This window comes from Ictalurus furcatus, chromosome 25 (genome assembly GCF_023375685.1).
Source record: "Ictalurus furcatus strain D&B chromosome 25, Billie_1.0, whole genome shotgun sequence".
Classification (NCBI taxonomy): Eukaryota; Metazoa; Chordata; class Actinopteri; order Siluriformes; family Ictaluridae; genus Ictalurus; species Ictalurus furcatus.
In genome coordinates, this window is record NC_071279.1 from 7,708,760 (window position 1) to 7,731,153 (window position 22,394).

The 22,394-nt window shown below is 41.1% G+C and overlaps 1 protein-coding gene across 2 annotated transcripts in view; it reads right to left on the bottom strand.

Annotated features, from left to right (window-relative positions):
* Positions 1 to 22,394, bottom strand: part of brf1b (BRF1 RNA polymerase III transcription initiation factor subunit b) — a 68,966-nt gene that overhangs the window by 13,157 nt on the left and 33,415 nt on the right. For both annotated transcript variants that reach the window (XM_053613873.1, XM_053613874.1), the window contains exons 8-16: positions 21,580 to 21,673; positions 20,581 to 20,707; positions 20,407 to 20,446; positions 19,067 to 19,159; positions 18,485 to 18,787; positions 7,874 to 7,935; positions 7,572 to 7,653; positions 3,777 to 3,829; positions 2,929 to 3,197 (exon numbers count right to left, since the gene is read on the bottom strand). In XM_053613873.1, the coding sequence (XP_053469848.1) occupies positions 2,929 to 3,197; positions 3,777 to 3,829; positions 7,572 to 7,653; positions 7,874 to 7,935; positions 18,485 to 18,787; positions 19,067 to 19,159; positions 20,407 to 20,446; positions 20,581 to 20,707; positions 21,580 to 21,673 (1,123 nt within the window). The remainder of the gene's footprint in view (positions 1 to 2,928; positions 3,198 to 3,776; positions 3,830 to 7,571; positions 7,654 to 7,873; positions 7,936 to 18,484; positions 18,788 to 19,066; positions 19,160 to 20,406; positions 20,447 to 20,580; positions 20,708 to 21,579; positions 21,674 to 22,394) is intronic.

The following is a 22,394-nucleotide window of genomic DNA, read 5'->3' on the forward strand; positions in this document are numbered from 1 at the left end:
TGATTATAAATGAAAGCTTGGGGATCCCAGTTAGCGTTACTGAAATAAATCTTTATGGTCCTCATTAGCCGGAATTTATTGTTTCAATGTAATTCACTTAGTCACTGCTAATTCATTTAGGGGCTTGTGAAGTTGCTTATATATACGTTGCTTTCATTACTTGATAAGCTTGTTGGCAATGGGGTCATCAGTCACCATAGAAAACAATTTGCAATCTACATGTTTATGTTCCCCTGAGAAAACTGTGTATAAAAATGGCAATATCCAGCTGTTATAAGAATGTCGTTCCCATCAGCAGGAAGTGGCTCCCTGACTCCTACTACCATGCATCCTCCAGACTAGAAGACCACAGCCCACTGATAAATCACATCCCTAAACAATAGGAAACTCTACGTGGTGAAATCTGGTCTGAAGCATTTTGGGTCATAGGTGAGGTGTGAAATGACCCACAGAATAAGGCCTGGCCAGTGGCCACAAAGTGAAGTTTAGCTAGTTAAACTGTTGGACACAATCCCAAGCTTCCTTTTATGCTCTATTTGTGCCTCTTCTTCTTTGTAATCCATGCTAATCTGGACTTCTCCCGCCCCTTCCAAGAGGAATTTTCTTGTGTATCATCCCTTTCATGTTGGCGAGCATGGCTGCAGAGGCTTTGTCGAGGGGAGGGCAAAACCTTCAGAGACATAATCTGTCACAGTCTCAATGTGTCTTATAGTCTTATTACTATAAGAAAACCCAGTACCCTTTCCGCTCTGGTTACTAGGAGGGGGTTGCTTCAGGGATTTGGTGACATGGGGCTCCACCAATATTAACCATGTGGCATGCTCCACTATTGGTTGCTTGGAAATGATGTCTGCGTTCAATGGCTGAAAGCTCTGTGCTGAATCTGCTGTTGTGGGGGATGAGTAGCCAAACCCATAATGCAGGATGAGCAATGCTGGATGCAAAGCTAGAGTTGACTGGAAACAATGACATTAGCTGTGGTAAATGTTGCATTTCCACTGGGAGTAAATAGCCTTGTAACAGTCTGTGAAATGCATCAGGCTAACTCTGTACTTGGGTCATTTGGAGCTATGTCTAACAACATCAATGCCATGAGAATGTGATGCAAAGCTTACTTAACGCCCCCTGTTGAAACACACACACACACACACACACACACACATCAACTCTTACCCATATTTTCTCACCTTACTCTAATATATCCAAATCTCAAGCCATGTTGTCATTATGCAAGAAAGCCACACAGATATAACACAGTTCTATTGTCAAAATTCTCAGCTGTGTTACACGGCAAAACACCGGCTGTGATTTCAAAGCAGGAGGAGGTGCTATAACATGAAGATCAGACAAGCATCACATAGCACACTGGGAGGAGACAAGTCTGGATGTGTTGTCACTCTCTTTGAGTTATGTGCATAGAGGATTTATAAGCAGGTCCTCCTGCCTCAACAAGTTCAGATTTGCACTTCAAAACCTGAACTCTGTGAGAACTAAAGCCTCATAAAGAACATTTAAAAACATGCAGTAGTGCATCCAGGGAGTTATGAAAGACAAAAAAAGAGAGCAAAAGAAAGGTACTGTATGGCATACTCTTTATGTCATACTCTTCCAGGAGAAGTGCTTTTCCATCTCCGTTAGTATGGAGATCATGCAGTAGGCTTGTTTTTGCAGGGGTGGGGGGTGGGATGGTGGAGTTGAAACAGTGTGTCATTCAGTTTAAGGAACCGTGTAAGGAGCAGGCTTGTATATACAAAAACAGATTTGGTCTCTCTGCTCTTAGTCTGCTGGGTAAATATGCAGAGGTTAAGAAATGTAATGCATTAACATGAAGCTGATGCAAATGAGATCCTTCAGTGAGAGTGAGTGGCAGATAGTTTTTAGGTCTTTCAACACTTAATTCTTGCACAGGCAAAAGGGAAGAAAATATTTGTTCATTTTTGTCAACAGGCCACGGAGAAGTTTGACTGGTATAAGAAATTAAGGCGCTAAGGCCGAATTGTCCTCCCACAACAGTTCATTAAATGTTTTCCCATGCTCCAGCAGGAGGGAAACGAAACGTTTTCTCTCAACCAAAGCTGTAACTAAATTAGAGTTTATTGTCAAATTTGTTCCACGTGCCATCCGTGACATAATTTAATACCTTTTAATAAGCCCTAGCAGGGAGCTAAAGTGATTTTGCATTACATCTGTTTTTAATAGCAAAACTGTTTTACTTTACAGCTTAAGCCCCTGACAAAAAAGAAAAAGGCCATGTTTTATCATTTTACCGCTTAAGAATATTTGAAGGGCGTGCATAAAGGAGTCTACCGCCTTTGTTCTACATATTGTTTATTGTATGCGAGCATAAAGTGTAGAATGAAACGATCATTTAATTGCTTTTGCTAAGTCTGGAATACAAGACCTCCACTGCAGTTCATATGTCTGATTCTTCTTGAGAAAAATGAAATGAGTAAATGTTATTTGTGAAACAAACCAAGGAGGAAAAGTCACACAATGAGAACCTTAAGTGAAGCACAGATTCATTACTTTTCTTACACAGACATTCGGAGCCCTAGAGGACTATTAATTGGAGACGGGGCAAGTTCAGAGAAAGCACCGCAGGGTTCCAGGTGACAGCAAACAGAAAAGACTGGCACAAAATTGATGACGAGGTCTCTCCTGGTGGAAACGATTCTGAAGGTCAGCCAAAGCAAGACAAATTTATAGAGACGGACAAGGGGAAAAGTACTCTATCAAGGACAGCGAGATCCTTTCAATCTAGTCTTTTGTCAGAGGTACAAAAGAAGTATTTCAACACTCGCAGTAAAAGCGGCATTACTACAGAATGAAGGAAAGCGCCTTCAGTGCAAATGAACCCATTATTCCATAAAACAGCAGTCACTAAACAGCTTGCTCTGCTGAAAGGAAACTCTCTTTGTTAATTCTCACCTTTTCCCCATGAGGCTCGCAGGCTTGGCCAGACCCAGATTGCTCTTATTGGGTTGTTTCTTGCGGCGGGTGAGCTTCTTACGTCCAGGGACAATACCAGACACTTCCTCAGTCTTATGTGCTGGGCTGCTGCTACCTTTGCTGTTCAGATCTCGCAGTACATCGTAATTGATTTTGCTCGAAATCTTCTTCTGTTCCAACATCTTCTCTATTGCCTCTCCTGCGGTGCTGGCCCGAATGGGCTCCCGCCTTTTGGATGTTTTTTTGGGCTGCACAGTCACAAAGAGAGAGAGAATTAGATGAGCCGGAAGGAAGGACAAAGCTCTGTACTGGAAAATACATAAAGAATCGGTACTGATTAGCTGCTCCGCACTGCAGACAATCCTGCGACTTACTGAAACTGCAGCGTCGAGATAAAACATATTACATATTTATTCACAGAAATGAACTGCACACTGTCCCTGTTTGAGCCAGCAGAAAATTATGTCAAATTATGTAAACCCCATAGATATCGGCATATTATATTATCGTATGATCATGAGTGATCTGCTAAGCCAGAGTTTATGTTTCAGAGTGGAGCAAATCCCAGCATGACAGCCCTGACGTCTGTACGTGCTATGTGGACTAGTTTCTCAGCATCTTACTAGAGGTCCAGCGGAGCAGATGCCAACATAAAGAGGTTAGGTTCACACAGCACAGAGAGTGTGGGCTGAAACCAGAGGTGCCGTTTAGTTCAAATGGAAAGTGTATGTATACCAGGGAGACCGATGTGTTTGAGAACACTAGCGCAGGAGCAGGGCAGCGGCCAGGACCCCAGCTTAGTGCTGTCACAAACGTGATATACTCACCTTCTCCTTATAGATCCCTTGCTCTTTCTCCTTAGCTATCCTCTCTTCTTTTTCTGAGCGGAGCAGAAATAAACAGAACATGTCACTTACCCTATATTCATTTCTTGTTTATAGAACTGCTGTATAAAAGCAATATTGCACTCGCAGTCGTGAGGTTATACTGAATGTCAGCACGGCCGTGATTATCTACGGCGCTCGCCCAGCAGGCTTGGCATCGCTTAATTATGATAAGATATGAAATATGTATATAGAATTGTTAGCAGCCTTAATATAGATGGTTAAAAGAGGGTTATAAAAAGGTCTAATTAATTAGCTACGCTCTCTCAATGAAAATATGAGAGAAATTTAACCTTTAATATAAGCACATTTATTCTGAAGCAAATTTTTTAAAAAAACCTTTAAAGAATTACATGTATATGTTTTAATAAAACCACACGCGTCACAATAATTGGCACCGCTGTGTACTTCATGCAACCTCTCTTTGCCAACATAATTGGATTTTCTCCTGGATGAGATCAGAGAATACAAAGGAAAGAATCTGATACCACACAATCTCTCTAGATCCTCTGATGTCCTAGGTCCACTCATTTAGACTCCTTTTCAGCACACATAAGTTTTCCATGGGGTTTAGGTCAGGGGACAGGGATGGCCATGTCAAAACCTTGATTCTGGCATTAATAAACCTTTTCTGTGAACAGGATCATGTTTAGGATCACCCTTTCTGTACAACTATCCTTGTTTTTACACCTTGGATGTGTTTTTTTTTCTTTTTTCTGACCATAAAACCAAGTTCCGATAGCGTGTTGCAAACTCCAGGTGTTTATGGTTTGTTTCTTCTAGCACGTCTTCTTAATAGTCTGTTGGCATGTCTAATTTCAGGCTTGGTGACCCCTAAATGCTACCGTCTTCTGTAAATCTCCAACTATGATCGTTGGAGAAGGTTTTTTTCCTCCCTAACTATCCTTCTCGCTGTGCGTGGGGGCAAAAGAGACTCGCGTCCTATCCACGTCCGTTCATTATCCTGTAGGTCCAGCTGTTTTGAACTTCTTCATTAATCAGTGCATGTGAACATTTTCAGGTATGAAGACATTTTTATAGCCACTGAATTATGTATGAAGGTCGGCACACTTTTTGGTTCATTTCGTTTGTGTATTCTTTAATTGTCATCACGCTGATGAACGACTAAGAGAATTTGGCTTCTGCGTCGCCTCATATTTATACGCCAGTGAAACAGGATATCATGGACGACCAATTAAGAGTCGCTAAACATTCAGGTGGACTTAAGAAGAATAAAATATAAACGGGAACGTGCTTCAGATATGTTTATAAGAATTTCTAGGGGTTTCAATATCTGTGATACATGTCATTTTGTTAGAAAAGACATTTTTAATGCATTTTCCCTTTATAATGAATTTACTTTAATTAACTATTACAATTTTTTGATTGTATTTGTCTAATACACAGTGATTAGCACTAGGCTTGACAGCCGGTTACAAACAATAGCGGCATAAAATGTTAAATTAATAGTTCAACACTTGTAGTACATAGTATAGAGACTGTGTCTGTTCCCCGAGCTATACAAATACATAGAAAATTTCAGAACGTTCGTTTTAGTAACCCAATTAACATAAAATTAGATCATACTGAATGCACATCCAGCACCTTTAATCTGAAGCTAGGACTATTAAACATTAGATCTCTTGGGTCTAAGGCTGTTATTGTTAACGAAATCATTACTGATCAGGAATGTAATTTAATGTGTTTAACAGAAACCTCTAATTATTATTTACAGACCCCCAGGGCCATATACTGAATTTCTTAGTAAATTTGCAGACTTTATCTCAGACCTGGTTGTGTCTGTAGATAAAGCATTAATCGTCTGTGATTTTAATATTCATGTTGATAACCCGGAAGACCCTCTGAGAACAGCGGTTATGTCCATCTTAGATTCAGTAGGGATTAATCAGAGCGTAATCGGACCTACTCATAATGGTGGTCACACTTTTGACCTCATACTAACATACGGATTAAATATAGAAAATACTGTAATTTTTCCACAGTCTGAAGTTGTCTCAGCCCATTATCTTATCTCGTTCATAATCCGTTTTGATCATAATATTTCCACCTCGCCTCGCTACCGCGTAAGACGTACTTTCACGTCAGCTACTGCACCGAGCTTCATAAACAACCTCCCAGAGACATCAATTAGATTTGGATCACCGTCTGATCCGACAGAACTCGATCAGGCGACTGAATGCTTAGAGTCAACACTCCGCTACACGCTAGATAGAGTGGCTCCACTCAAAAGAAAATTAATTAGAGAGAAAAAGCTAGCACCCTGGTATAACGATAAAACACGTACCTTAAAACAGACCACTCGACAATTAGAACGTAAATGGCGTCAAACCAAACTGGTAATATTTCAAACAGCATGGAAGGAGAGCATACTGAACTATAGAAAATCTCTTAGTGATGCTAGAAAAGTCTATCTCTCCACCTTAATAGGAGATAACAAAAACAATTCAAGATTTCTATTCAACACAGTAGCAAAAATTAACTAGGAATAAAACTAGGGATGCACCGAATGTTCGGCAACTGAAATTATTCGGCCGAAAATAGCAAAAAAAGGCAGATTAGATTTGACCGAACAATGACGTGTTTGATGACGCGACCAAATAGCCTAGCAACCAGAGTGAGACGCGGAGAGATGAGGGGGCGCGCGCGTGCACGAGCTACGTGCACGAGTGCTCAGCGAGCGCATGCTCTTCGGATGTTGACAACCGTGACATTGTTTACTGTGGACACGTGCGTTTGTTTTGTTTCTGTTCTGTCTCCTCCCTGTTTTGTCATTGGTTGTTATTGTTTTCAGCTGCCAGCGCTTAGTGCCGATTATATTCGGGCTATATACCGCTCGGGTCCCTGTACACCTCGCGGGGTATTCTGTCACGTCGCAAGACGTAAGGGAGTAGAGTACGGAAGCAGTTAAAGACGTATTTATTTAAGGGCAGGCAGACAAATCCAAATCGTAATCCAAATAACGTAGTCAAGACAGGCAAAGGGTCGGGCGATCGGCAAACAGGCATAAACGGGGCAAAGCAGGAATCAAAGTCGCGGTCACAGAAAACAGGGTCAAAACACAAAACAAGAAACATGAACTAGTACTACGGACTGGGAGCGGAAAAACCAGCAGGGACTAAATGAACTAATCTATAGTTTAAACTAACTAAATCTATCAAGGAACATAACATTAACAACGTATCTAACTATACTATATCAACTATAATACTCTGCAAGGTGTACAGGGACGCGAGGGGTATATATCCCCAATATAATCAGCCATATATAACCGAATAGAACCATTTTTTGCACTCTTCAATGCACTTTGTACGTTTATATATTTTTGTAAAGCTGCTTTGAGACAATGTCTATTTTAAAAAGCGCTATACAAATAAAATTGAATTGAATTGTATAAATAGGCTTCCTGCTACATCTACAGTGATGTAAGAAATTAAACTTAAGCATAATGAAGCATGCTTTGTCTCAGATTTATTCCTATTTGAATACTTGAGGAAGGTAAATATCCTGAAATTTGATTTGAAATTCGCTCTGAGGTACTAGCTCACTTTATCAAATGGGTTTTTAAAACAACAAATCCCTTCACTTCATTAAGCTCTATTTTCATCCCAGACGTTCCGCTTCTCTGGGCTTCACACCTGCTGGGTTGATAGCCATCTGTACTGCGAGAACCAAGTGCGTGGTAATGAGTGCGTTACGCTCATCTCTCTGTTCCCTTACCTTTCTGCTCCCTTAGATACTCCTCATTTTGCTTCATCCACAGCTCCGTCTTAGCCTGCACCTCCTTCTCATTGAGAATGTACTGCACAGGGGAGAGCGGTGTTGATAAGGGGTAAAATGCTACACATCAAGACTGCAAGCTCTCAAACTGTTCTCTAATGAGCTGATTAACCCACAGAGTGTTCAGGCAAGCAGGATTGTGAACATGCATTACAGCACATAAGAGCTAAGAGACATTAAGGAAGTTTCGTGTAATACTGAATAGATCTCTTTCATCTTTCTTATCTTCAGAAGACACAAACCTTTTCGATCTCATCCTCTTCTATGCCTTCCAGGTCAAGCTCGCCGTTATCTGACTTGTCCTCTGTAGACACAAAGAAACAAAGGCATGTATTAATTAACGTCCTAAAGAGACATGCGCTGATTTGTTATCCGACTTCATTTGCTGTTTTAGAATCAGCATCCCTAACAATCAGTATTTTTACGTGCGGACATTTTTGTCAATCCGAATGAATTCAATCCTACCCCAGATTCTGGAAGTACTTTTTATATGTACCCTAAACGTTGCAATCCGATTCAAATCCCATTCATATTTGTTTTACATGCGCATTACACATATTCCGAACAAAACTTCTGCACTAGAGCAGAGCGTCTGTCGTCGCATTTCTCTGCACTGCGCATGTGTGCAAGGTATTTTGGAATCTGATTGAGTAAATAAGTGGATTCAAGCGTTTTCATGGCTCATACCGGATTATTTCAGATCTTCACTAACACTTTCAATCCGACTGAGCTATCAATCCGATTACTAACCGATTATTTGGCTGCATGTAAACGTACCTAATGATGCAATTCCTCATGATCTCTTATGACCTTACCCGAAAAATAGCAACTTTTTTTTTCCTTTCCCCTCATTTTCTCCCCAATTTGGTCACCTGCCGATTCATACCCACTAACCCGCTCTCCCCTATCAGACAACTGCTACCTGGGGCGGCCGTGGCTCAGGTGGTAGCGCGGGTTGCCCACTAACCGTAGGATTGGCGGTTCGATTCCCGGCCCACATGACTTCACATGCCGAAGTGTCCTTGGGCAAGACACTGAAGGTGCTCCTGATGGTGTGTGTGTGTGTGAATGAGAACCAGTGTAAAGCATGTTGGATAAAAGTGCTATATAAGTGCAGACCATTTACCATTACCAACCAGGCAGTGTGAAGGCTAACACATGCTTCCTCTGTAACACAGGAAGCCAGCCAACTGCATCTTTACTATGGAATGCCATTTTAATCCAAATGACACAAATATGACAATGATATAAATAATGAGTAAATGCAACAATAAATATATAAACGAGTCAACAAATTACATAATACTGAAGTCATTCAGTATTATTATTAGTACTCTGATTTATTGTACAATATTATTTCATCATACTCATTTTATCAACAACTGTCTCATTTCACAGTTCGTTATTTAATAACAGCAGGGTTTATTTCATATCAAAAGACTACTTTCATTTTTTTTCATAATGAGAGTTTGCTGTGGTATAGGATTTTAGGACAAAACATTTTAAGACTACTGGAAAATAATCTTCAGGATTATTTTCCTTTAACGGCACACCCCAGCTTGTTTCATTCCTTACTTTAAACTGTAAACTGCTGTTTCAATTACTACACATGAATAATAGCTTGTTTAGTTTCATCTTTCTTTATTCAATAAAACCTCTAGCTTTGGAATGTACCTCGGGTGAACTGAATTTAGCTAGAGGTTAGCTGACTGTCAGTTTATGTTCAGCGAGCATAAAGAGGATAGAACATGGGCTAACCTTCATCCTTTAAAACAGTAGCGACTTTACCCTTTTGGAAGGCACAAGTGAAAAGTGTCACTGGGCAGATGACAGATGACATTTAATAAATAAATAAATAAATAAATAAAGCAGGCAGCGTCTGTTTATCTGGTCTTCTGGGCAAGCTTTTCCATTAACCCAGCAAATACCCTGGAGCATGATTTAGTGATTATCACCAGGCCACACTAGCAGGGAGATAATTTAGCCTCGTACCTAATTTTTAAATGAAACAGAATCATCCGCCTGCTTGACTGGAGGCCGGGGGGACGACGACAAAAGTGGGGGGAAGTCACAGAATTCCAATCCTAATTAGACTTCCATTTCATTAAGGAGCAGCGTCACTTATGTGCATCTCTGTCAATAACACATGCCCCTGCCATCTCTGTGCAGTAATTACCCGGAATACGAAGGGAGAAAAAAAGCAATATAAAATGTTATATTCTATGTAAATAGTATATTCTCCCAATTAAATATAGTTTTTTTTTAATTATCCAAACTGTAAGCTGTATCTGTGCTCCATTTACACACTTGGGCCATTAGAAAACGATCCTGTTCTGGAAATTATAGACTAGTGCGACCTATTCAGAGCACACACCAGTCTGTTTCTACACAGTTAGCATTTACAGTGAGGGATGTGTTCATTTCAGTACAAAGGGGGTGAAGAAACACACAATGCCAAACAAGCAACTAAAAATACTGACTCTCAAAATTATGGATGCACTGATCCTATTATTTACCATGCTTAAAGGTGTAGCTGAAAAACGTTGCCTTTATTGAATGCATCTGAACGACCAGAATGTACTCATTTAGCTCATTTTAGATTACCAGTAGAACGTTTATATTTAATCGATTGAGGAAACCGAAAATCGATGATCCCTGTACGATCACGTCGAATCGCGTAGCCCTAATCGGACGTCGATCTGATATCGAGCCAGCATCTATCAAACACCGACGGTATGTAATTAAATCGGTGCACCTGTACTTAACATACAGCGGTGCATTTACACCTACAGATGAATCATAGTGAATCATTTTGCTACCTGCACGCGGAATAAGAAAATAATTCCTATAAATATATCTCTAGCTGAAGTCTAAATACAGATACAGAGCTAAACTCCAATGCAAAATCATCCGTTCGGGATAGCACGGCGCATTCAGTTTCAGCACGCGAGTCTTATGTGACAGAATAAGCTCCTTCCCTGATAATTAAGAGCGGCGAGAGGAGCAAGAAGGGGTCGACCTGCGATATTGCTGTGAATTAGACGAGCCTTTGCAGATCAGGATCTCCGCAGATGTTCATTATCGAAACTGAGTGGTGCTTTCACTATGACCGACACCACACACACACACACACAAGAACTCAAAAAGAACAGCTAGAAGAAAGCAGCCACTCCAAAGAAGAACTCATTTTACATGTGGGATGAGAAAGGAAATTGGGTCACAGTCTGTCAGACAGCTTACATTCCCTTTCTTGCCTGTGTGGCGTCAGAGACATTTCCGATTCAGAGACGCAAAAAAAATAAAAGCTTCCAAAAGCCTACCGTTGGTCCGTGATAGCAAGCGCACGATGAAAATCTTACAATTATAATAAAACAGCCTGGAACTGCCACTATCATGAATAGCTCAGTGGAAATCCACCACTGTTAGCTGAAGGTCCTGCTCTTGTGCTTGTCTAAAGCTATCAGTCAATGCAGATCCATTCCACACCATACTGACTGCATACATTTCCACTTTTGGAACATGATCAGCACTGTGCAATGTTATCAGTCACTACAGCTTCTCTGACACAGTACAAAGAGTCATTATCAGATGCTGCTAGAGCCTCTAAAGGTCAAGGGTGAAGGAATGATTATTGTAATCATATTTTAACAAACAAGATGCTCACTGACCTGTGATGATTCAGGTGATCATTTTGACCTTATTATTCAAACCAGGACAATAAACCCATTACACCGGTGGACAAACTGGTGGTCCGGGCTCCTGGGACAAGAAGATGTTGTATCTAGGCTATCAGTTAACAACCAGAAAAGGGGGGAGGGGGGGGGGGACTACTCCATATAGATGTTTGTATAAAGAGGTTTTCGTTTGGTTTCACCTAGTTTGCGTCACGCTGATGTAACATATGTTTAAGCTGTAACTAAAGCGCACACTACTCGCTCCGAATCCCACCGCCTGCTGCACTATACACATCAGTGCCGACGTGCAATTAAGTTTGACAGTAGAAATCTTTTCACAGGGATTAATTAGCATGCATGGATGACATATGGTCTGTTCAGAATCAGGAACCTGCGGATACACTGAAGAACCCGAGCATAATTTTTGCTGCAAAGCCGACTTCAAACTCTCCAGCTATAAGCAACTGGATGACATATGGTCTGTTCAGAATCAGGAACCTGCGGATACACTGAAGAACCCGAGCATAATTTTTGCTTCAAAGCCGTCTTCAAACTCTCCAGCTATAAGGAACCTTCTGCTTAAACATGTCAACAAAAAGTGACTCCAGTAATATCTTTGATGTGAAATGTGAGGACAGAACACGACACCTCATAGGTGAAACTTTGCTCAGTGACTGATGGCGCAAACACGATGTGCTAAGTGCTATGCAAACATAATGTGCTAACTTTGTTAGAAGAAGATAATGTGCATATGCTTGGTATATGTTATTAAATTACTAGCTATATGTTATTAAATTATTGGGTACGGTGACTTAGTGGTTAGCATGTTTGCCTCGTACCTCCAGGGTCGGGGGTTCGATTCCCGCCTCCGCCCTGTGTGCACAGAGTTTGCATGTTCTCCCCGTGCTTTGGGGGTTTCCTACAAGACATACGTTGTAGGCTAATTGGCATCTGTAAACTGTCCGTAGTGTATGAATGGGTGTGTGTGATTGTGCGCTGCGATGGATTGGCTCTCTGTCCAGGGTGTCCCTCGCCTCGTACCCTGCATACATATCCCAGTTCCCTGGGATAGGCTCCAGGTTCCCAGCGACCATGTGTCGGATAAGCGGTATGGAAAATGGATGGATGGATGTTATTAAATTAGATTATCTACCACTTTTAAGCCTAGTCAGTTTCTAGGCAATCAAAAAAAAAAAAAAAACGGGACTGGGCAGCACATTGGAGCTTTTACGTTCCCAGTTAGGCTAGCTAATTCCTTCCATTCCTTACTAACACGTCCAATTTTCTTTGTAGGTAAGCAAATTTCTCATATATTTTAATAAGATCTCTTTGACAAGCTGTCAGTGGCAACCTCACCCAAGCGTGGCCTGGCGCATGCACACTGGAGTACGCGATGGGGCTTGCAGTGGCTGTCACATATCAAACTCAGCGGAGCAAATCACGGCAGCTCCGTACAGCAAGCGCACAGCCACAGATGTTTGAATAAAGGGGGGAAAAAAAAGCAGCATGGTGCGATTAGGCTTCTTTTCTGCAGCGGATTAGAGTTAACCGGGGTTACCACGTAGCTCTCCATACATAGGGACCTGAAGGTCACGCACAAGCTGAGCAACCCGGTGGAGCGAGAGCAACCTGGAGAAATGCAGGCATCATCATAACAAGCAGTGGGGAAGGCTGGGTTCGGCTCAGAACCATGTAATTTCTTATTTGAGATGTTTTTGTATCGCATGTAATACAGAGTGGCACAAGAAGAGCCAGAAAACCGCTACTCGTAGCCGTAGGATATCTTTAAATATGCATGCATGACAAGACACAGAAGCTGAAGCCTGAACGCTGGGAATGGAGCATGTTTTATAGAGACTCTAACATGCCTGTGAACTTGAGTTAACATAATTCAAATTGCATAATGAGTCGTGTGAATCATTATGCAAATAAATAGATAGGTTTGATGCGAAATGCCACGGAGATGAACTAGCACTGAAAGTACACTAAAGTCATTTAGGGTAATCGCTGATGATGATACATAGAAATTAGCCTACTCAGATAGACACTATTTATAAACAGCGATGGAGTGGTATAAATACAGGAAAAGTCTCAGACTCAAATCAACACGGATCACGTTGTCTGTAGTTAAAGAAAAGGCGCTGGTTTGGGATTCTGTGCTCATACACGTTCATACCCGCACAAGGAAAGTGTCAATGCAATATGGCAGTACAACCTCCCAAACCTCTTTATAACCTCGCCGCTTGTTCCCACTGTTTGTGCTGCAGAGCCAATGGGGTATATGAGATTAAATACCTGTAAATGTCACGGCTCAGCTACTGTACTGCGTACTGTTTATCAGAATCCATCCTCTGAGAAAAAGCCAATGCTGGCACACATACTCAGAAAACACACATGCACACACACTCTACTCCTATGAATAAGAGGAACTATTAGCACACACTCTGCTTTTTTTTTTTTTTTTTTTTTTTTTTTACAACACTTCTCCACTGTAGCAGAAAACTGCCGGCTAACACATTTTAATATCTGTCAGTTATTCTAGCGCATGTCTGGCACCATTGGCTGCTCAAACAGGCCAATTTGACGCATCGCTGTGGGTGCATATTCTGCCCGGCCCTACAAGAGAGTTAAATATGCACGATGAGGGATATTATGGAAATTATGAATACTGGTGAGATTTTATACCTTCTTATTTCATTGATGCAACTGATTCAGCCATACCGGGAACATGCTTTTAAACAAAGCAGCACCTTTCTGACATTAGTATGCTAGATAGAAGCTACATGTGGATACGTCAGATTCCTGGTATTTTGGGATCAGAAGGAAAAAAAAAAAAGAAGCTATTCTCCCAGAATCCCTCAGCATATTTTCATCTTGTCAATCATTTCAATCTACCTCTGCCAGAAAGGTTAAGAACTGCGGAGGACTATTGAGGGTTTGGCTCTTTTTTTTTCCTTTAAAAAAATAATAAAATCCTCATGCTGAATGTCATCCACTGAACGTTTACGGAGCCTAGCTGTCATCTGCAGTGACACGTTCCCTCTTCCTTCTCTTTCTGCCTCTTCCTTTACTTCAGGCCATGGGTCCATCATTCTAAATCATGCACAGCTGCCAGCGCTCATGGCAGCCATTAAACAGGTTTGGGTTTTGGTTTTTTTTTGCCCACAGTGGCATGGGTGGAGGTAGCACAGGCTTTTGGCAGCAGAGAGTGTCCACCCAGGGAGGTGAGACAGGGTGGGAGGGAGCACAGGCTCTCTCAGCAGAAGAATGAAACTGCACAGCGTTACTACTTGTGAAACCTGTCAGATGCAAGCACTTCAGCGTCTGAGAGAGAGCTGCAGCTACAATTCCCATACGGAAACAATAGACCGACGCTGGAATAATAATGTAAAATCGATGCGAATGCCGAAATGACTCTAGCAGCTTGGTTGCTTCTGGTAAATGCTGATCTGATGAACAGATAATGCACTTTGAATGCGTTCTGCGGTCTAAAATGTGTTCGAGGATTACCGTCTTTACACACTCTCGATATCCAAATGGCCTCGGATTTCAATTATTTGTCAAGAGTTTGATATTCATGCCAGAGTTTTTTCTTTAAAGGATCATTTCTCTCTCTATCAGTCTCAGTCTGTGCTGCCTTTTAAACGGCAGGGTTCAATCGAGGTTCATGGAACCGTGGAATAGAAGGCTTACCTAGTCAATTCTTACTGGGGTTTTGGACACATTCATGCATGACGATGCCTCATTTAGACCCATTATACATCATCTCATTCATATGCCAAAGAGTGTCTGGTGTTGAACTACATACAACCCCTTTCTGGGCTAAAAGTGGCCTGACAGTCAGAAATAGAGCTGCTTTAAATAGACACTGATGAGAAGAAGGGAAGGAGGCTGTGGGACTAAAAGTGCTTTATTTCCTTGCTGTGCCTGTGACGAAGGGTGTGAAAGACAGAGAGAGAGAGAGAGAGAGAGAGAGAGATAGTGGGATGCCACACACTGCTGCTTGGTCTGTCACTCTCTCACTCTCTTGCTCCCCCTCTTTCAAAAATGCACACAAGCACACATTCTTAAACACTCCCTTTCCCAATCCTCAGCTCACACTTTCTCCCCCTGTGTCTCTCTAACACTTTCACTTTCTCCCATCTCAACAATGTGACAGTCTCTATTTCCTGACAATTTTTTTTTTTTTTTTTTTACAATCCTTATCCACACTTTGCAGGTAAACCCTCTTTTCCCCATCTCTTCATGATAATCCACACAAATCATTATGCAAGTGTCTGCAAGAGCTGAGATTTTGCAGTCTGCTGCGCATTTTGTTATTATTGTTGCGAGGAGGTGGATTCGTTCCTGTGGAGGAGATGGCAATAAAGCTGTGTTTGGCTGCGAGACTCTAAGAGGCTTTTGCTACTGCAGAGTCATCGGCCTCCCCTGCACAAAAGGACGGAGATGATGGAGAATAATATTGGCTCACAGCCACTCAGTGAAAAACCCATAAACTCCCTTGTCACCGCTATCAGCAGTTAGTTCCAGTCTGTATCGCAGCTGTGCACCTTCATCACGGCTCTCCTGGCTGCCCCGGGGACGACTCTGCTGCTGCAGCTAGCCCCGATCGACAAAAAAGTCAGTAACAAAACCCAGGTCAATGACAGGGCAAAGATGAGGGTCAAAGGGCAAAAGGGAATGGCGTGAAATCAAACAGCCAGCAGGTGCTGAATGCTGAGTCCAACACAAAAACGCTTGGCTAAGCAGACTGGATAGGACTTTGTGGTGTTAGTAAAGAGAGCATTAATAAATGATGGATAAATCAACACTTCAGAAGCCTCTTACCAAACATCACATCAGTCAGAGGCATATTACCTCAAGGTTAATGTTCTTTGAGTGGCTCATGCTTTTAATTACAATCCTAACTAAGTCAAGATCAATTTCATTGATGTTTTGTGTATCAATACTAGCTAATGTGTTGTACCTATTAGTGTACTGAAAACATATGATAATTAAATACTACTCGTTTATGTATTGATTTCCTCTTGTCTAATCACACCCGATGCCCACGAGACCATCATTACTGCAAAGCAAAAGACCTGTATGATGTGTTAAACCTTTACGCCTCCAGCACCATGCACTCATCCTGCTCTTGAGTTCCTGTGAAATCATTGACAACAATATTTTCAACGATTATTTTTCCCTGCCGCACTTTTAGAATTACAGATGTTTCATAAAACAAATACATATGGACAGTACTATCAGAAAAGATGCTATTTTGTATTTAACGTTTCCTCTAGATCCTGTAAACTATAATCTGAGCGATTAGGCGAATGACTGAGTGACTGCTTTTTTCAAACATCAATGCAACATTGTCTGAGTGTTTCTGAAATGTACTCCTTCAAGCCACCTCAAGACAAAGAACAAAGCTCGACAAAAACTTTGAAACTGCAGCCGAAGATCCTAAACTACTTGATGTAGTATAGGGAATTCAGTGGTGCTGTTTTAGGAAGTGTCATGTGATATCGGAAAAGAACTAGAAACTATGTTTCCCATCAGCCACTGCACCATGTCACACGTCTCATTCACCTGTTTCACGTTTAGCTCATTAGCACTGGTGTGTGTATATAGTCACGTTCGGTGCTGCACTGTTGTCTTGCGTTGTTTGTTCTGTCCTTATGTGTCACGTTACGCTTGTCCTGGGGTCATGGAAGTCTTGTGTGGTGTTTTGTTTGATAATTTATTAAATGTTTCACTGAGATTCTGCAATTGCATCTGCCTCTAAGTCAATATCGTGACAGGAAGGCTTATGGTGATAAATGAGATTTAGGCGTTGAGATACTATGGGGGACATCCATTTCTAGCCAATTCTAATAACAAATGTATCGAAACTCAACGTACAAATTGAGTTATTATGGGCTCTTTATCCCTATAATAGCAGCGCAAACAGCAAACATCTCATTTGAAAAAGTTGGAAAATATGTTTTATATGAACATGAATGTTTATCGTAAACGACTGTATGTTCAGTTGATTAAAATTAGTATCAAACCAACACAATTTTTAAATCAAGCATATAACAATCATTGCTGCTAACTACATCTGGAACATTAGCATAGCCCATGCTTTTTCTAATTCAGTAAAGCATTACTGATATAAAATGTTGACTAATTTTGGATCGTTCTAAAACATTCATATAGCACAGAAGGAATATGTGGTAGTGCTTGAGAACAAAACACTACATGTGAGCCCTGAGAGTCCTAACTGAAGAATATTGGCTATCAGGAGAGATTTCATTGATTAGCTGTATTGATGAGGCTAATTCCACTGCTTCCACCGGTTTTGACTTTCCCACACTGTGAAGGACTGTAAAACGAACTCTGATTGTTTTCATGAACCTTTTTTTCAAAAGAACTGCCTGAAATTACGACTGAATGAAAGCTGAAGCACTAGGTAACATGGAAAACACGTTGAGAGTCCATCAGTAAGTGATAGTGTGTGATTAAATAGATTAAATTAGAATTAAATGGTGCAACTAAATTGAAACAAAGGTAGTGCAATTAAACGCAGCCATGGCTACCAGACTAGATCCAGAAGAAGTACCCCTCAACAGTGTAGCAATAAAACTAGCCTATTAAATCATTTGTTTATCGAAAGTAAAGTACCATTGTGCAAAGTTAAACATAGGCATAACGAAGGACAGATTCTGAGCTATAATATATAACACTATATTGTGTATAGGCAAAGAGGCTTCTCTGATCTCAGGGGTCTCTTCTTAATGTGAAGCATACAGCTGGGGCAACAGAGAAAAAAAACAGACTATTTTGTGACTAGTGCAGCTGTAGTTTGTCTTTTCATCATAATCCCCATAAGTGGGGCAGTGGTGGCTTAGCGTTTAAGGCTCTGGGTTACTGATCGGAAGGTCGGGGGTTCAAGCCCCAGCACTGCTGAACTGCCACTGTTAGGCCCTTGAGCAAGGCCCTTAACCCTCTCTGCTAGGGGCGCGGCATCATGGCTGACCCTGCGCTCTGACTATTATTTTATGCGAAGAAAATAATTTCGCTGTGTTCTAATGTATATGTGACCAATAAAGACTCATTATCATTATAATCAAATTAGGCTTAAAAAAAACAAACAACTGAGTTAGCAACATCACATAAAGGAACCACATGAAGGACAATAATACTACAGCCACTCACCGACTTCCCCTTCCTCAGTCATGCAATGGCGGATCGAGTCTGTGAGGCCGAGGCTGGCAGCGCTGGGAAGAGGGCCAAGCAGTGAAGTCAGTGGCACATGGGTGGAGCCACTAGGCAGCTCTGCTGCCCCTTTACCCTGGGTCTGTGCCTCTGTGCCCTTCTTAGGGCCCTGCTCCAGTTCAGGTAACACCTGCTTGATGAAGTCCTCATTGAGGTGCTGAGCTGCAGCCTCCATCTCCTCATCTTCTATGTCCTCATTTCCCGCGAGGTCCGACACCAGAGACAGACTGCCATCATTGGTGTCTAACAGAGAGACAGGAGGGATTTGTAAATGTAATCATCGAGAGCGGATATATTTCCTCTCCGTGTTAATTTAAAACTAAGCGCATGTAAGATTCTTCTAATGTGGCGACCAAATTAAACACTAATTACAACCAAAAAAAATAAATAAACAAACAAACGCTAGTTTTAACAAACAAACTTTGTACTCTAGTTAAAATAAAAACACTGTAATAATGCATAAAAATGCACATTTATAGAAATAAACACCAGAAGTGAACAAGCACATCGGCTGTACGGTACCTTCTCTTGCATACATGGCATAAATTCCTCTCAGTTTAGGCCTGCTGTTCTCCAGTTCTGTCTCAATCTCATCCTGATAGGAGCTGATCTCACCTACAGAGACAAGCACTGCATCTCAATCACAACACAGCCTCTGGCAAACTACACTGTTTCTCTGACTTAACAGGCACACCACAGTATTGTACTTTCCCCCATTTTTAAACATGAGCTTACACGCATAGGCAATGTCATACTATGAATGCTGTATGGAGCATTTAGGTAAGGACTACGGGCCATATTCAGAGTTCATTTCCAAAGTTATGTCAATATTTACGCAGGGAAAGTTGAGCGCATTCAGAAATGCGATACGCGCCTGCTTAGGTCCATTTTCCGATTAAGCAAATTGCCCACGTGTAATTCTCGCCTCCAAGTTTGCCAGATATTTCTTGATTTGAGTCTGTGTTTTCATTAGCATCTGGACCACTGTCTTTAAACATAAGCATTTGCCTTTAACCAGGGATAGAAAATGCAGACTGAAGAAAGAAATAGCAAATGGGGTAAGGTGTCCACATACTTTTGGATATATAATCTAATACTATGTAACATAAAAGCAAGAAACTATTTAAAAAAGACTACTGTGATGATATATGAAGGAGAAGACGGCGAGTATTGAAATAAAAATCTAACAGGAGAACGCATAGCACATGATCCACAAAATAGCACTTGATCCAGCACAGCCTATTATTTTGCATTTTATTCGGCGTTTTATATTATGCTCCAACAGCTGCTTGTGTGCACACGTTAATGAAGCCAAGCGATACAAAACCTAGGTCATAAAACCGTAACGCATGTGCAGAATGTAGTCTGTTTTATCATGACTTTATTTTAATTTGCTATTTTGGGTTGAGTTAGGTCAATTTATTAAAACAATGTCGACATTTTTTATGTCGGCATTCTATAATTTTTTTGAGTGACGTGACATAAACTGTCAAGACAGTAGCGCTCGACTTAATACTGCGCCTCACTTGTGCATGAGAAACGCGTGAAAAAGGCCAGAGTCAGAATCGCCCCTATGTGCGCATCTCTTGTGCAACTTGAAGTCTGTCATTTATATTTGAGATGAATACCGATGCTTTTATATTAAATCTTCATAGCACACATAACTCTGAATATTGCCCTTAAAACTGATGTCCCGTTTTGTTTTGTTTTTCTCCACATTGTTCCGACAGAGTATTAAAATGCCAGTTCAAGCACAAAAATGAAACGGACCACTGACACTGCTGAGAACAGGCTGAAAACACGGCGGACTTCAGAAGACATTCAAACACCTACGTCTTTTTCCAGTTTTTCACAAGACAAACCTTGATATTCATCGAGCTTCCTGGCCAGCTCCTGTTCCAGCTGAAATAAACAAATGAATGTTCTATTTTAAAAAAAGAAACTTCGCTGGGAAAATTTAAAGAAGTTATAAGAGACATGACCGTGACATGACGACGTAAGGGCATAACGTACACCATGAGCCATGCAATACCAACCTGCTGGATCTTTAACTTCTTTTGACCAGCAATGAAAGAAGGGGGATCACACTCCTCCTCCAGGTCCACTCGCATGAACTCATCAATAGTCAAATGACTGGTGGGCGTGTCCTCGAATTCTGTCAGCCTAAGAAGAGATTATGTAGATTATGATAAAATGACAGGCTACCAGTCTTCCCAAATGACTTGTTACCTGTTCCTATGTGTGCTGCATTTATATTAAAACTATAGTATGTTTTCTGAATATGCACGACTGCCTGGAGGAAGAAAACACCCTAAACCACAGTGCTATTGGTGCAGGAATGCGGATTGGGTGCAACCTGGCAGCAGTGGCTGTCAGAAAAACTCGAACAATTTCTGCTGCTTTGGTTTTTGATAATTTGTCTTTTAAAGTGACTGTAAGAAATGTAACATTTTATTTATTAAAGCTAACCACTATATACAACTTTGCTGTTTTACCTTCTTTTGTCTTAGTTTGGACTTACTCCTAACTCACTACTCAGATGGCCACACACTGTCAGCTGTCAGACCGCTTTACCTCTCTCATTACTAATACTGGGCCTAATACAATAACAGCGGGAGTTAAGTACAACCTAGTGTCTTCAATACTTCTTGAATTTCTCACCAAATCACCAAAAGTTCCTAGAACATTCATTCCTCACTCACTGAACATATCAACATTTAAATATTCTATTATATGTACACGTATAACTTGTATTAATGAGATGCTTTCATTATATTTTTTCTTATTTTACTCTTTGTTGTACTACAGTTAGTGCTCATGTGGCACCTGCACCACGAAACATTCCTATGTCAATGGCCAGGCCAAAACCAAAACCATCGGCGTAAGTCAGCTTGAAAGCCAACAAAAAAACAAAAGGGAGCAAATCCAAAAAGCCACAGCCCTCTTGCTTGCGTACATCTTATTACACATACTCCAAAACGTGCAACAGATAGTCTAAAAGAAACCACACTCACGTATAAAGCTGAGGCACCTACCTCTTTCTGAGAGTCGCCTCGCATACTTTCACCACGCCAATGACCTCCTTCACCGTGCGGCGGAATTCATGCATGCGGGCCGCCACCAGCAGAGCTGGAAGATTGAAATGTCATTCGTTTCCTATAATAATTCTACTCGTGTAATAAGAAGACATTTCTAAGGGCTGCAGAACCTTTACGTGGCAATAATGTTGAGCACATGAACACAAAGGCAAACCTGCACAAATCTACTTGGTTCTCCTGCTAACATTATAGCTCAGTGCCCACAACTGCTTTATGCAGCATTACGCAAACACATGAGCCTGAATTCAGTCAATAAAAGTTTTATGGCCTACTTTATGCAACCAGCCCACATTTTCAGAGGTAGAATAACTAGCTTTGTGACAGCAAGCTTTGATTTTAGAACAGCAAATCCAGAGCATTTTAGACAAAAGTAATATTTGAACATAAGGAATTTTTCATTACTAGAGTATTTACAAAACAAACAGTGCGGTGACTTTAGATGTAACCCGAGGACTGTGAAGCAGGGCTTATTTCATTCACGTGCTGCCAAAACACGCCTTTGTGCTGGTGTATCAGACATTCGACTACCCAACACTCGTGAGAAATCACTGAAAATATAAATGAGAATTCTGTATTTAAGGCTTTGGTGAAAAGCTACAAAGCACACTGATTTCTTATGAAATAAAACGTCTTATCTTAATGCTTAAAGCTTCTTGCAAAGCTGCACATGAGGCTGTGACTTATAATAATAATAATGCATTTTATTTTTAAAACGTGCCTTTCACGACACTCAAGGTCACAAATACGACAAG